The sequence below is a fragment of the Solenopsis invicta genome, chromosome 9 (genome assembly GCF_016802725.1).
Source record: "Solenopsis invicta isolate M01_SB chromosome 9, UNIL_Sinv_3.0, whole genome shotgun sequence".
Classification (NCBI taxonomy): Eukaryota; Metazoa; Arthropoda; class Insecta; order Hymenoptera; family Formicidae; genus Solenopsis; species Solenopsis invicta.
Genome location: NC_052672.1, coordinates 12,493,925 through 12,509,952, shown reverse-complemented (window position 1 = coordinate 12,509,952; position 16,028 = coordinate 12,493,925). Strand labels below are relative to the sequence as shown.

The following is a 16,028-nucleotide window of genomic DNA, read 5'->3' as shown; positions in this document are numbered from 1 at the left end:
AATTCTTTCACAAGTAAGAAACGTTTATCTGAATGATTAATTTTTAAATTCGCTTCGTTATGCAGGTTGATTTTATCTTTGATATTAATAGTAATAATTCAAGATGAATTAACGATAATCAATCCTTACCTTATTTATCATTTGCAGTGCGGTTTCTTCAAGAGGAACAGACCTTCCGACGCTCCAGAAAGACAACCACTGAACCGAAACGGTCACTTCCAACAAGGCGAGGAACATTAAATAAGGATGACCGTTCATCTTTGTTCTATTGAAACTTTTTGATTATACCTGATCGAATCATAGGCGAGTTAGGAATCTCGGTTATGCAACAGAACCATGAAAAACGCCTTGGTCTTCAAATAATCGAAGGAATGCGCGTTGCATGGATTCACTTGGTGTAGTCTGCGAACATAGTTTCGACTTCTATTGAATATCTCATTAGCGTTCGACAGTGCCTTAATTCAGGCAATTTGTGCCATCTTTAATGTTCAGGCAAGACGAGTATCTGCCGAGGTGCACTGAAATGTTAATTTTGAGTGGCGATCGATTCGTCACTCGTATACTGCCGCTGAATACTCCTTCCAGCTCCTGCAGCTCGACCATGCAAATTTCTAGTCAGGAGACGTCTTCTTCTTTTTTTTTTATTATCTGTAATTACTTAAGCCGCACGTACAGTCGGCAGATACGAACGAATATCTCGACATTCATCGACGAATCGTATCTTCGTGTATATAAGTAATATATATGTATAATATATGTTATTTTTTTGTAATACCGTTACTATTTCTCGCGGTAAAACGCCTTGATACGTGCCTCGTCGCTTTCGCTGTCTTTTTACGATAGAGTATAATTATTTTTTTACTCGCGTTCGGTCGGCACGAACTCAAACAATTTTTTATCTCACCGATGATTCTCTTAGAGGAGCTAGTTCGGTATCGAAAACTTTATAGATAATCTCTCGTTTAAGACCCCTTTCATACGAGCATTTGATGACCGGATATTGTGTATAGTAAATCATACCGTAGATAATTCTTCAGATATCTTTGAGATGTTTTTAATAGTTTCGTATTTGAATGATGCTTTATTAACAGCATTTCAAATTTTAATTCGTTTGAAAGGGGTCTAAATTGCGATTTTGAAATCGCAATGGAATTTTTTAGTTATTTATTAAATTTTTATGTTCTATACGTAATACCGTAACGTATGCTTGAGCGCTGTAATAATAGTGTGATGCGTCATCACGCACGCAAGGTGAATGTGTGTACAATCTGTAAATTATTAATTTACGTTACTAAAAACTGTCCACAGAAAGTGGTTTAACGCAATAATACTGGATTAGAAAGGTTTTATATCTTTCTAATATAAATATATAGAAAGCTAGAACTGACTTGTACATACAATATTAAGATATAATATTAAAAAAATATATATATACATATAATGAAATTAACACTATATTGCGTATATTGATAATTTTTCCCCAATAAATCTGTTAAAAATGTAATTGTAGCTGAAAAGAAGAAAAATCACATTTTGAATGAATTTATATAATAATTTATTGTAAAATTACAATGACGTAACAGCTTTTGGTATAAATCAAATGTTTGATTAAGATCAATGTGTATACTGTCTGTGCTATTTACTAATCGCATTGATCGCTGAAACCAGTGTATGTTGTATGCCCAAATTATAAGAAAAATCTTCCGAATATAAAAAAATATATTAATCTTGTCTTTTTTATAAATATTTTGGACAGTATCCTCCATAGTCTTTTATAGATAAAATGTATATAAAAATAATTTATAATGCATACAGTTGTCAGTTTGTAAAATATACTACAATATCTTCGTTAATAGATCTTTTCGCGTTTTGAGAGCCTTTCGCGCAAATGGATCAATTTCGAAAATTGGCAATGAATAACAGTTATCTGCAAATGTGACTGGTATTTACAAAAATGTGAAGGCGACTGTGTATAATCGAGGAAACTAAACTCCATGAAATATTTTATAAAAAATTTGCGTTCTTAAAATCGATAAAGTTGATGCGCTAAAGAAAATACGTATAAAAAGAAAATAGTGAGACCGTATGTACTTAAAGATAATGTGATTATTGCTAATTGTGCTATAACTATTTACATCTATTCGGCATTGTTTAATGGATCAAGATGGAATACGTTATGTTTGGGATATAATATGAATCATAGGAAATTAGAATATTCTATTGGGCAGTGCGAGATCGTTACTGCTCCTCAAAACGCCAATATCCTAGACAATATGTACAAATTCGCATCATGCTTAATTTCTATTTAAAATCACGATCAACAATTTTTTCATTCAATCCTCTCAATGTTACGATCGACAAATAGAATAACAAAAAATGTATAATTCGGCGTATTATCATAAAATGTGTATATACACACATTATCATTTTATATTGTATTAGCATTATCAATTTATGATATTGTATTATCATAAAACGATAATATATGTAAATTATTATGAAAATTTAGACTATTATCATATAGTGTCTCGAAATTCGCGATTCAAAATAGTAATGCAAGAAAGTCCTCGAAAAATTAAGTAAAATAATTATTCGTAGATTTATTTCAAGTAGTAATTTTTGAAATATAATTTTTGAAATATAATTAAAATTGACAAATTACAAACCATGTTTAGAAGTAACATGAGTCGCGTGAGCGGTATTAGTGACCACATTGCAAGCACCATCTAAATGTAATTTCTAATTGACCAGTTTTAAGCATTATAAAAAATTACTTGAAACAAAAAATCTACAAATAACTATTTTACTTAAATTTTCGAAAACTTTGTTACTATATTTTGAGTCGTAAATTTCGAGATACTCTGTATACCATATACATGTATACCATATATATTCTCGGTATACAGATGCAACAATGATCTAATACAGCGAAAACAACGCCTAAATGGATATCAATGTTCTTAAATCTTCAATTTTTTCATGATATTGCGGTTTGAGATCCAACAAAAAGTTCCCTTTACTAATAATATTACGTGTGCGTTGAATAAATCTGTTCATTGTGAAACGATGAGTATGCGAACCCATCTTTAACAATGGATTAAACATCAACACTTTACCGAATGCGAATGGCGCTTGCCGAGTACCTTTCGAACAATGATGTCGAACAATGGACACATGAACATTCATATCATCTAATTGTCATTATCACTATTGATTTCTTCATCTAAATCGTTATATATGTTATCCTCGTATCAGCTATCAGGGACCTAAAATCAAATGTTTAAAGAAATAAAAACGGGACTTGAGACGATGAGATGTTGTTGCTCCGTGAAAGCGACGAACTCGTAAGTGACAGTTCGCGAATTCGAATGTACACATCCCTTATATGTACACAGATTTTTAAATTCGCAATTTTTAGCAGGAATCACAGAGAAACACTTTAGATGTAGGTGGCGTATAGGAACTGATAATCTCACCCACTCCTATTACTACTACTGATAAGATACTTTATAATGTAAAAAATTTCGTTCTTACTTTCCACTGTAATTGGGTGCCCACTTCGTAGAGTTCCTTCAGCGTTTCTTTCAATGTGCCGGATCTTTCCAGTTCTTTGTACTTGCGATATAATTCTAATGCTGCTCGTGCGTCCTCGGCTGAATCGTGAGTTTCAGACTGAATGTTTTTACCCAAAAAGTGCCAGGTCAAGAAGCGTAACGATACCATACGATGATGAGGTAAGTGAAATAACAAAACTGTATCTACTATTTGCTCCGGTGGCACTACCAAATTTATTACCCTGCAAAGTTCACGTATTTAAAAATATCATTAATGAAATAATGAATTATATTGTCATAGATATCAATTAGAATTTTACCTAAAATCGTTTTTCAAACCGTGTCCGACAAAGATTATGCCGTTGTCTACTAAAAATCTCAATTTTTGATACGTAGATTTCAAAGTTGTGAGATGTTTGCTACTAAAATTTGCGTCCAAATCACCTGGCTGAATTCCGCTGAATTTTGTCAGATAATCGACCACCTGTTCCTGAGTGCTTATATAATCGTCTATAAACGGTGTTCCTTCCAATGGACCTTGCCTATTCATTAAAAAGTGAGAAAATCGTTATAATTTAAAATAACTTGAATATTGTTGTATTAAATGTATTTTTTTATCTGATCGGTTTAAAAATTTCTCCGTTTATGGCGCATTACTATTTACATAATAGTTCATATAGAATAATAGATCATACCCGCGTATACAGGTGATTCGCGCGACCGACATATGGCTCGGTTTTATAGTTGACATTTTTCCATCGCTCCGTAGCTCGGATTCTTCCTGGTTTAAGGTAACAAATTCTGCATCGATTCCTACCAATTCTCCTATAAATAATAATTAAACAATAATTACAATAATTTAAGGATACTAACGAAGATATTAAAATTAAAATCATTGTCTTTGTTCAGATACAAATTCCACAATAGTAATATCTTTTAATAATTTCATACACATAAGAAATGGAATTACAAAAAGCGGTATTATAGATTGTTACTACAAAGAAATCTACCTTTTTTGGGCATTTCGTCTGATGACAGAGGAGTAAACGTGATGCCTCTAGTTCCACCACTGCGAGCGATACATTTATCTTCTCCGAATACATCGTACGTAAGGGGGCTGATAAATTGTGTTACTTCAGGTGCAGGTATCGCTGTGTAATGGAGCACACACGGCACTTTCCAATCGAGATTAAACCACACCGCTTCTTGCGGTGTCACCGGTTGTATACTGTAACAAATCGACATAAAATGACGTTTAAACATACATCAATTTTTTTGTCAAACACTAAAAAATACTCACCAGAAATCATTGAAGATGTACCATTGCGATACAGCGTGGCCTCCCGATCGTTCATGATAATTTGGTCCAACTTTTAACAGTGCTACAATGTTTCTTCGTTCCTCGTTATTCTTATCGTCGATGTAACAGACGACAGCACTGAGACCGTACTGTATCTTTTGAATATTACAAGAGATCTCTAAATTTGTACTTTTTACGGCCTCACTGTCTTCCTCGTTTGATACTATACTACAATTTTTCAATTTTTCGACATTTTCTTCGTTGTTATCCCCAACACTCTCGGAAACTATTTGTACCGTTTTGTCTTCTTGGCCGTTCTCCATCAAGTTCTGTGCGGACATGTCGTTATTCAATTCGCTTCTCAGTTCATTGATTTTTTTAACCGACATTTCTCCGTTTTCTTCGAGAGAGATCTCTATGCTGTGAGGTATCCAAGAGTGCAAGTAATATAAATGACTAGGAGGCGATGTAACAGGCGCCGAGATCGATGAGGTAGATGGAGTAGAGGACGATGAGAATAATTTTTCTGTTTCTGAACAATAAATTATGATTAATGTTAATTCAACACGATATGTATTTAATCTGTATGACAAAGTATTTGCGTACCTGAATCGCGGCCAGCGTGCCTAAATCGACATCCAGTTCGTGTGCAATTATTGCCATATCGACAAGGCTTTGCGGTGACGGGTACAGGACTGGAGCTGGGACTGCTCTCCTTTCCCGTCAACACGTTTTGCACTACAATGTCCATTTGATTTTGCCAAAATGCCTTATCCTGTAACAATTCAATAGTGTGACTTTACACGTATGGGACAGAGCATGCGGCATTTCGTGCTTTGATTCTGTGTGCGCTATGATTGTACTAGTCTGATGTTGTAAGTACCTGCTGAGTATCTAAGCCGCAGTTTAGAGCCAGTATTTGAGGTAGTTTAGTCAATTGTCGAGACTGGAGAGTAGGTGTAAATTTCTGGCAATTGTCACACCATGCGGGTGTAATTTTCTCAGGTCTTAAACTGCGGGCAAGAACATTTGTGAACGGTACCTCTTCAGCTACAAAAGGTAAACTCTTGTATTCAGTCGCGAGAACGAATGAGCGCGTTAAGCTAAGGTCGTACGAAAAGTCAGTCAAGCATGTAGGACATTCGAAACTTTACAAGATCTTGAATTGTATTAGAATAACGAATGTCTAAAAGTTTCAATCATTTTACACGCTGGACTCACTTTCCGTCCAGCCAAAGCCTCGGACACATGCTGCTTGAAAATAGCTTACAAGGATTAATTATTTCCGGATAAACTAAGTTACAAAGTAACATGATGGAATGTTTTGTAGCTTCTTGCCCACATTTGAGACAACGATGTATGTGCATTTGTTCAGATCCAAACAGACGACTGATCTCTGTTTCGTCATCTCGCACTTCATTCTCTTCGGATTTTTTGGTGGTCTTGTCTACCCGTAATAAATGCGGATTTAAAGATAAAATAAATATTATTAGCGATATTATTACAATCGATTAAAAATCTTGTCAAATTAAATGAGATATGCATAACGATTATAACGATATAATGTATAACGGTATTTAGCAGTAATGCGTATATGCGCGTTTATAATTTTCGATGTTTTGTAATAATAGTTAACTATGTTTCTAATTATTCTGAATATAGCATTAAACTTAGAAAGTTTATCACTTTTGATTTTCTAAAGTAATTTTAAGCAATGCAATCTAATCATTAAGCTAATTTTAAGATTATTTTTTAAATTATACATATTAGATAATCTGACATCTCGGTGTTATAATGTTGATACTTTTAAACGCACAAATATTAATCACATATTTTTAACTCCCAGGATTCTCGTGTAAAAGCAAGATCATGCAACTTATGAAAAGTAAGGCAGAATGGGCTGGCTGCTCTTCTTACTATAAAAAAATATACATAATATATAGAATAAAGCGGTCTAAAGAGTAAAAGCATTGCCATAACTTATTGGTTTAACATCAGATTAATAAAGATACATTCTAAAAAAAATATACACGTCAGCGTATATTAAAAAAGCTGCAGTTGTGAAATATCCTAAGAATGCAAAAGATATAATAAGATCGTGAGATATCTTAATAAAATAAAAGTAGTTTCTGCAATCGTTAGAAAAAATTACAATAATACAGTAATCATATAGTTTTTAGTTATCTCTTGCTCTTCAAATATTTCGCTACAGCTTTGGATCAAATAAACAGATCAAATAAATCACATACAAATTGAAAAATAAACACAAAAAGTGCCCAGTGCTAAGGCTACACATGAATTGTGTTTACCTTTCGATGTGATCCACATATATTTACCATCCTCCTCCTGCTTTCTCTTTCTTTTCCTTTCATCATCATGGCTTCTATATCGAGAACCAAGATCTTCGAGGATGCTCGGGAAATCCTGTTCGTTATAAACAAATGGAGGATATTTGCAACCTGATTTTAGAAGTCGTGCTGCCTCCTCTTCCTTTTGCTGTCGCTTCCTCGTTTCCAGTATTTCGTAGTGTATTTGATGTAGAATGAATCTATTCCAGCTCTAATACCAAATTTAAATCATCTTTGTGTCAATATCGATTAAAAAATTTTTAATATATCATGCAATTGTGATTTTTCGCTTTTTTAAATAAAATTTTAATGTTCAGTAAAAGTGCATATTTTCCAAAATAGAAATATTTTCCAAAATAGAAATTTATAAACATTCATGCATCAAGTAAAGTTTAAATTAAAGTTTAAAAAATTAAAATTTATTTTTTCATTCCAAATAAAAATATATCTTGAATATTCTGATACAAGCTATTAGAATATAATTATAATTCATGCTGAAACTTGTAACTATTATCGTACTTGTATGAGCATAATTAGATTGATTTTTTTCTTGGATTCTGGATCGTTCAGTATAAGTCCTAAAGCTGATGCCTCTCGTACTGTCCTAAAAGCTCTAAGGAAATTCGCAGCTTGGCAAGGAAATCCTCGGGATGTATCCAGCATGTGAAATAAGAATCCCAATTCGCAAGAAAGACAGAACTCTCGTTGGCACGAATGCGAGAGCAATGCTACCCTTACAGGCTCGCAATAATAAAGCAACTGCAAAGCACGAGCATTTGGTCTGATTTACTTTATTCGTTGACCCGACTCACCTCAGGCAACATAGTTTTCTTGGGCTTACCTGCAGCATAGCATTGCAATAACTGTTGGGAAGTGTAGCTTCCAGGCCACAAAAGCTGGTTCGATTGTACTGATCGAAATCAAAATCATCATAACCAAGTCGTGAGTATTTCAACTCGATTTTACGATAACGCTTAGGTATGGCTACAAAGGTGCCGTCATCTGTTTTAGACCGTGAGTCCCCCGCGAAGGGTTTCGCGATTAAGCCACGTCGTTTTTCCAGATTGTACGGTATCTGCAAAAGAGGTATTATTTATTTTTATTCCACTGTGAAAATATGTTGAATATTTTTCGCCAAGATAACTTCTGTCTTATAAAATTTGTCATGCATTGTGAGTTAATCAAGAATTTGTATAGTTTGGTGCATGATAGAGAGAAAGAGAGAAAACCTTTTAAACTGTGAAAAAATAAATAATACCTATAAAAAACGCGTTGTGGGAACTGAACCGATAATGCAACGCATCATATTAAAGTTACGCATACTGTACGTCATACAACCTTTATTATTTCACTCAAGTACAATTTTGAGTATACATTTTATGCGCAACATATTTTACATTTAAATATATTAATCGCCTATCGAGATAGTTAAACGAAAATCATTAAATGAAAATAGACGAAATGCAATCGATCACAAATATATTGCGCAGACTGAAGGCAGTAAAATATCACGCTGAACGATAAAATATGGGAATTGTGGGAACTTTTTGTAGAAGATCTACAAGAAACATTTATTCATGTTTCTTCTTCTTTATGGCGGTCGTTCTGTAAATGTCAACACAAATAACTATAACGAAAATTAAGACTTATACTATCGATACAGATATAGTTCAATACATGTTTTTCTATCTGCAATTATTTTTTCTGCAAAGCGAAAAAGGTAATAAAGCCTCAACACATTATTAATCATATAATCAAACTAAAAAATCCAACTTCTAATTTATAATATGTTTCAATAGCAATTAACGCAATAACAAAAAAGAGATATATTAGAAAAGATATATATAATAATGATAAAATTGTATCATGTATCACTCATATATAGTTATTTAAATTAATAATAATATATTTAGAATATAGAATGCAATGCTACAATACTTTGACATATACTGTAGCAGAAATACATTTTTAATAATAAAAATAGATACATTATATTTTTATAAATTGTATATAAATTGGCACACTGTTGAAGATATTAGATTAAAGAACAAAAAAATATGCATTTTATATTTGATCTTAAGTACATTTAAAATTGTGCGCTTTTATACAAACGTCAAATCATTACTTTTTCTAGATTCATATAAACAAAATATCAAATGCTAACAAAATAAAAATTAATAGATTCCTGTAAATATCGCTAATCAAAAAGTATTATAAATAAGAAAAAGTTAATATAATATTTCCAATATTAATGCAATAGTACAACAATATTAATTTTACATTATTTTTCAAAAAATTACAATTTATTTTTTAAATATTTTCTCTCACATAGACTCTCATATATACTGTAAATTGATAGTATATAAAACAAACTAATGAGAAGATAGAATAAGAGATTTTCATATTTTATATGCGCAGCATATATTTATAATTTGAGATTGTTAAATTTTGTGTATGCTACTATTGTAAAATTAGTAGAATACATTGGACTAGCTTACGAAAATATATGTCTCTTTACAGACTACAATAATTATCACGAAATGTTATCAGTCTTAATCACATTATAGCAAATATTTCTTTTTCTAAAAAATTAAACGCTTTAATGTACATTGAGCCTTAATTTTTACGTCAACAGTATATTACTTTAATTGATCATACTAGTAAAGCCTTAAAATCATGAAAGAACACATTTGCATATATCTTTGAAATCTGTACATATTTAAAATATGTATAAATTTGAGTAGCAATTTGTAGCGATATAAAAGCGACATTAAATTCAATTTTACGTCATAAGCAGAATGGCTTTCAAAATTTGATACACAAAGAAAAACAAATCATTAATAATATTATGAATGAAATTCAAGGTAATTTGAGAAGAGACGGAGGAGAATATTGTAATAGAGTGGGAGAATATTGTTTCCTCACTTGATTTCTGCGAAAAGCCTGAGGATTTGGCGCATATCCTATTGTTCCCTGCATTTTCATTGTGCGCAAGATTTCAGGATCTATTGGTGGAGTTTTTCTATGAAGGAATAAAAATCAATTTACTTGTTTCTTGGCTGTACAAAAAACGAAATCATACAAAAACACTTACCTGTAAACTTTTTTTATAAATTCTTCAGGCCAATCACTTAGAAGTGGTTGATCTGAATATACCATTGGTATAATACTGTACGGAGTAACATCGTCATCCAACGGAATTGATGGTAGAGTCTCAATTGGATCAGCAAACTCCGTAGGCCTAAACAAAATAAAAATATATTATACATTTTCAATTTAATTTTAATTATTTTTTATCAGCTATATATTTATTTTTCAATTGTTTCAATTTCAAACTTCTTGATTTTATGTACATACTTATATAAATTATTTCTGTTAATTACTTCAGTATATAAAAATTAATTATTAATTTTTTAAAAGCTATTTAAAATAACTGCTGACCTAGAAAATGTATTGAATTGAGGTTCTGGGTTGTTGGTAGACATTAAATGTATAGAGCCCGCTGAATCTCCAAAACAAAGACATTGAGATGTGGAAGCTACATCAAAGGATAATATCGCCGCGCCACCAGTAGCAACCTAGTAGTAATATACAACATGTAATTCTATGTATTTTCTATTATTTATTTTTTAAAGTTTCTACTTAAAAGGTTTTTACTTATTCTGAATACACACAATAAATTTACCTGATATAAACATGTCACTGATGGTTGTACATTAGCATATATTGTATCAAGTAGTTGCATTTGTCCTAGCGGCGACACCACTGCGAGCCGACTGGAATAACTCGGTAGGAACTTTAATAAAAGAGGATACACCATAGTGGTGACTGGACTTAATGCTCTCATTTGTCTCAAATCGTAGGCCATTAAAAATCGATCGACAGTGAGCCCCTGACGACTACATAATCCAAAAGTATTTAAATATGAGTATGTTTGAAAATACAAGATGGTTAAAAAAACTTTCTGATTATTTTTCACCTTACCTGTTGCTGAACCCACATGTAACAAGATAGTTTCCTTGAACATCAAAATCACTTAAAGAACCACTATGCGTATCCAAAGTATGCTCTATTGATAATGTATTTGGATCCCTGAGATCTATTCTTCCCGCAGGATTACCAGCACAAATAAGCCTACTGTGTTGTCGCAGTATCGCACAACCTCGCTCATCTACATCCACCTGTACATACAACACAGGCATTTTGCATCTTGTGATCACTCAGAATTAATTTCACATCTAATCAATAGAATTCTTACTAATCCAGTCTCTTTTCCTCTACTAAGATTAAAATCAATTATTTTATCCTGATGTCCACCCATGAGTAGTCTAGTTGGGGAGATTTGCAGCATACACTGCATGTCATTCATATTCACCGATCTATAACAATCATTGGTTCGCTCAAATTCGCAGATGATATTGCTAGTATAAAATATTAACATACGTGTGGGTGAATATAGGTATGCCTCTTCGTAATTGACATCTTAATTGAGTCTGAGACAACACTAAGATACCCTCATCTATAGCATGAATATGCCGTATCTCTTGTGTCGCGTGGACTTGAAAAGAGGTATATTTTTGTAAGCCAGGTCCATAGTAGGATGTTACATGACCCTACAATAAGAACTGATGTTAAGAAACTATATAATATAGATGGTTTGGTATCTCAAATTAATAATGCTTTGTACCCCTTGATTCCCCATCCACATAAGCTCTTCGAACGTATCGAAAATGGCAGTGGACACTCCAAATCTGTCTCCGCCATCGGCGAGCAATGCTCTAGTTTCATGAAACTCGGCTCCGGCAAAGTCCTCTCCAAACTGTTCCGTCGCAGGTACATATTCAGTAGGTACTTCCCCAGGTACGACATAATTACATTCCTCCCCTAGAATAAAAATTGATCAGTTGAGACAAGAAATCTGACAGAATTACTCTTTATGAATATCTTTATCCCAAAAGTAACAAGCAGAAAAATATTTGTAATTATTTTTATTTCAGCATATAAAAATTGATTTTTATTAATATTTTAAACTAATAACCTAAAAAATAAATTAAGATTTCATCCTCACACAAACAGTTTAGCAAAATTTTCACTTGCAATTTACTTGGTATAAATAATTAAATATAACATAAGATATAGCTAATATAATATAATGAAAAATATAAAATAAACTATGTCTTTTGACAAGTTATAAATTATATTTCTGTAAAATTGCATTATTGGAATGCGATGAGACCAAGCATATTTCTAAATATTTGTTTCTTTGTTTCATAACGGTTAAACATAAACTATACATGTCTTTTAATAATTTTGTTACATCACTATGTATAAACACAACTTTTTTATATTAAGGTTATATCAGATAAAAATGTTTAACAATCAATTTTTAATTTGAAAAGAAAATAATTCGATCGTCATTGCTCCAGAGGTTTTTTTCTAATCACTAATCAAATTAAATTTAGAAAAACCAACAGACGATTCTTGCAATATTCATACGTGTCAACGAAACAGCTGATGCGTCGGCCGAACGGTGCTTCGTGCTTCGTGTGTCATAGCGTTCGAAAGCAAACGAACGTTGCGAAAAGTAGATAATAAACAGATACAACCCAAGGAACCGACGAAGGTCAAAGCGGCATACATAGTAGCCAGTCCCGGTGGCTCTCTCTCCTCCGCAAATTCACTGTTCCGCGTAGAGATGTTTCGGCGCGTAAAAGAAGCATGGTACGACAAACAGGATACTCACAAAGTAGCTCCTGTTCTTCTTCGCCGCTACCGTGGTCGGTGGCCTCTACCGTGGGATCGTAGTGGCCCAACACCGGGTAGTCCATGATGCGCGGCGGCTCTTTTCAGGCTACGTCGTTGAGGAGCATCGAAGCGTCGTCGTCGTCGTCGTCGTCGGCAGCGGCGGCGGTGGTAGTGGCGATGATGAAGGTGACACGAGAATTGCGTCCCGATATTGACGCCGATCGGTCTCTTATCATAACACACCGCGTACTCGTAGGTACGCAACGCGCGCACGCACACAAACGCACGCACGCACGCACGTACGCACGCACGTACGCACGTTTGTCGCCTTGGCAACTATGCAACAAGCGAAACACTTTGCGCACTACGCTACTGCGATCCACTGAACTGGAAGATCTGACGCGACAGACGGCCGCGTCATAACAAACTCCTTTCGGAAACGCTTCTTTGCGTTCACTCGAAACTGCGCTTACCGTCACTTGTTGAGACGCGACTTTAATTCATGATTGCACGTCCACGCACATACTCCGCGAGACGAGGATGCTCCGCAGCCTTGAATGCTGGCGACATCTGGAAATGGCGGGCGCGTGACTCCAGGGCCGTTGACGTCAACGAGAGCCCCGGTTGCGACAGCAACAGAAAAACGCGTTTCGGATTGAAGCAAGAGAGTAACTTGAATCAAATTCTAATTACTTGATCAACGATCAGTTTGAATTGTTTATAGCAAAATTTTTAATTGTTGTATAATTTGTCTCTCTGAATCTCTTCCCATATCAGACAACGTAATTATTTATACCCACATGTTTACAAAATAAGCATAAAATTAATTTAAATTAATGACAGTCAATGTCGGAATTTTAATCAAAATTTTCTATTAATTTATGAAATAACAATTATAATAATTTGTTAACAGATTAATTTTTATTTGATACATGAAGAAAAATTTGTTTCGTAGATATATATTAGAGAATAAACTACGTAGTTAGAAATGTGAGCTATTTCAGAATTAATGATTAATTCAATTTTTCATTGATAAACAAGATACAAACGGTATATGAAGGTATATATTAAATATTTTTGAGAAACATCTTACAAAATTAATTTTACAAAACTAATTTTGTAATTTAGATTGCAGTTGTACAGTTATAGACAGACTTTGATATTTTTTATTTTACATTGTCTTAATACCCATGAAAAATATGGCACTAATCACAGAATTATATGTAAAAATAGTTCAATATATTAATAAAATACATTATATATTTTTCAAGCATAAATCGTGATTGCACAAATATTATTCAGCTCCATGTACTTTTTCATCCGTAATCCAGGAAACTAAACTAATGCACGTCTCCTGCTCCAAATAAATATAACCTATAAGTAAACCTTCGAAGATACCTAGAAGTACACCAAAAACTACGTCCAATATGTGATGTCTTCTCATTAATATTCTGGACATACACACACTAGAGGACCATGCTAGCAAAGGTGGTGTGCACATTAAGGGTACTGGCCACAGATGGAGGAAGAAATATACAACAAATGCAGCACGTGACGCATGTCCAGATGGAAAAGAATATTTATCAGGACCTATTACGAATAGATCGTCATTCGTGTTGTTATTTGGTCGTCTTCTTCTTGTAACTGCTTTGAGCACAGAAATTAAGAGGATGTCGAGTAGCAGTCCTGAAATGATTTTTATATTTATATGTTATAGTCATTCAATCGTAACAGAATCTATCAATTTTAAGTAATAGAAAAATTTTGCTTGAATCATACCTATCAGAAGGTTAACCTGCATTTGATACAAACTCTTGCTGTTGAAAACCCAAATTAGTATGAGAGATGTTCCAAGCCAAGGTATGCCGTGGCATGATATCTAGAAAGAGATAATGAATGAATGCAATTAGAAAAATTTACAAGAGCAACTTGATTAGAATAATTATTAGAATAGGTAGATGATACTAGAAAACTAAATATTCATACCTCCAATAGTTTATAATGCACTTTCAATTGTCTTAAAGGTAAACTCCTTTCCACCAATTTGACAAGCTGATCTGTTAAATAGGTATCCACTGCCAATACTTTTCTCAACGGTGTTGGGACCTGTCTTTTGTCAGACTGGAAAGTATAAAAAATATATTTTTTTTTCCTTGCAAATATATCTATTTGTACAGAAAATGAGAAATTATATAATTGGGCATGTACTTTTCACTCGACTTGACTTTAAAAAATATAATTCATAAGGAAACATTGACTAATTAATTAATCGATAAACTCAAGTGACATTCAATATAATACAAGGTATCAAGTTAAAAATAACCCAAATTTATGTAATAATAATATAATAATATTCAATATTACGAAGAATCAATAGCTACCGTTTCCATATTGTCTTCCAATATTGATAGCTGTTAGTGTAATGATACGTTGCAATGTTTATCGCATTATCTATTGTATTAAATAATCATAAAAGAACGACTCAGAATGACTGTTGTTAAATGCCAGCTTGAGCAACACCACCTATAGTGATGTTGGCCTGAGAGGGAAAGAGAGAGAAATTAAGAGAAACTTGACAGAGTGACCATCCCGCCTTTTTCGTAGAGATCGTCAAAATCCCTAGAGAAACTCTAATAATCCCCATATACTGATGTCAGTACATTTATTTTTGTATTATTGGTACTACTTAATATATCTGTTTTGCAACACTGTCGATAACAATTCAAGTGCTAAAATCATGTAGAGTATAATTTTTTTACCACCAGAAAGTAGTAAATCAATTCTTTCTTTTTCCGTTATATATCTGATTGCAAAACGCAGTGGACGCGATGCAGATCGAGGCGGAAGCGAATGGTGTTGCAAACTCGTTAATATACAAATTTAATATATTAATCTTGCGATAATATTTACCGCCAATTAAGTTAATCCTCGCATAAAGATTCTGTGCTTACATATTAATCAGCCGATCAAAAACGCGCATTTCGTAATAATTAATGTCGAAAAAATATTTTGCGCAAATAAACGCAAAGTTAAGATCGATATACGTAGTATCGATCTTGGCGCATGAGTCGATCGCGCGGA

The 16,028-nt window shown here is 33.2% G+C and overlaps 3 protein-coding genes across 6 annotated transcripts in view; 1 reads left to right on the top strand and 2 right to left on the bottom strand.

Moving 5' to 3' along the window:
- LOC105198051 (integrin alpha-PS2) overlaps positions 1 to 1,726 on the top strand; it is a 69,659-nt gene extending 67,933 nt beyond the window's left edge. For both annotated transcript variants that reach the window (XM_039453617.1, XM_039453616.1), the window contains one exon: positions 148 to 1,726. In XM_039453617.1, the coding sequence (XP_039309551.1) occupies positions 148 to 240 (93 nt within the window). In that variant the 3' untranslated portion in view covers positions 241 to 1,726. The remainder of the gene's footprint in view (positions 1 to 147) is intronic.
- LOC105198036 (PAN2-PAN3 deadenylation complex catalytic subunit PAN2) lies at positions 1,532 to 13,514 on the bottom strand. Of its 3 annotated transcripts, none has more exons than XM_011164674.3 (21): positions 12,946 to 13,514; positions 11,890 to 12,086; positions 11,646 to 11,815; positions 11,461 to 11,581; positions 11,187 to 11,383; positions 10,888 to 11,101; positions 10,644 to 10,780; positions 10,297 to 10,443; positions 10,128 to 10,224; positions 8,044 to 8,277; positions 7,722 to 7,961; positions 7,164 to 7,413; positions 6,125 to 6,301; positions 5,738 to 5,904; positions 5,461 to 5,629; positions 4,855 to 5,386; positions 4,565 to 4,782; positions 4,250 to 4,379; positions 3,875 to 4,096; positions 3,535 to 3,796; positions 1,532 to 3,266 (listed from the first exon to the last, which is right to left on the bottom strand). In XM_011164674.3, the coding sequence occupies exons 1-21, from the start codon at positions 13,028 to 13,030 to the stop codon at positions 3,252 to 3,254; spliced, it is 3,981 nt and encodes a 1,326-aa protein (XP_011162976.1). In that variant the 5' UTR covers positions 13,031 to 13,514; the 3' UTR covers positions 1,532 to 3,251. The 3 variants fall into 3 exon arrangements, 2 of the variants coding, with proteins under 2 accessions (XP_011162976.1, XP_011162977.1); XM_011164675.3 differs by having other exon boundaries at positions 7,191 to 7,413; XR_005575575.1 differs by lacking the exon at positions 1,532 to 3,266 and having other exon boundaries at positions 3,554 to 3,796; positions 4,250 to 4,381; positions 4,566 to 4,782.
- A 479-nt stretch (positions 13,515 to 13,993) lies between these two features.
- Positions 13,994 to 15,508, bottom strand: LOC105198037 (phospholipid phosphatase 6). The gene is made up of 4 exons (XM_011164676.3): positions 15,329 to 15,508; positions 14,934 to 15,068; positions 14,727 to 14,826; positions 13,994 to 14,633 (listed from the first exon to the last, which is right to left on the bottom strand). Exons 1-4 carry the CDS (start codon positions 15,335 to 15,337, stop codon positions 14,242 to 14,244), a joined length of 636 nt encoding a protein of 211 aa, XP_011162978.1. The 5' UTR covers positions 15,338 to 15,508; the 3' UTR covers positions 13,994 to 14,241.
- Positions 15,509 to 16,028: the final 520 nt, after the last annotated feature.

Excerpts from the sequence above, each read along its gene's own strand:
- LOC105198036 (XM_011164674.3), bottom strand. The coding sequence starts at position 13,030 with ATGGACTACCCGGTGTTGGGCCACTACGATCCCACGGTAGAGGCCACC. Across the intron at positions 10,444-10,643 it reads CAATTCAATACATTTTCTAG|GCCTACGGAGTTTGCTGATC; the intron begins GTCAGCAGTTAT and ends TATTTTGTTTAG. Across the intron at positions 10,225-10,296 it reads TTTATAAAAAAAGTTTACAG|AAAAACTCCACCAATAGATC; the intron begins GTAAGTGTTTTT and ends ATTCCTTCATAG.
- LOC105198037 (XM_011164676.3), bottom strand. Across the intron at positions 14,827-14,933 it reads TGCATTATAAACTATTGGAG|ATATCATGCCACGGCATACC; the intron begins GTATGAATATTT and ends ATCTCTTTCTAG. Across the intron at positions 14,634-14,726 it reads GCAGGTTAACCTTCTGATAG|GACTGCTACTCGACATCCTC; the intron begins GTATGATTCAAG and ends AAATCATTTCAG.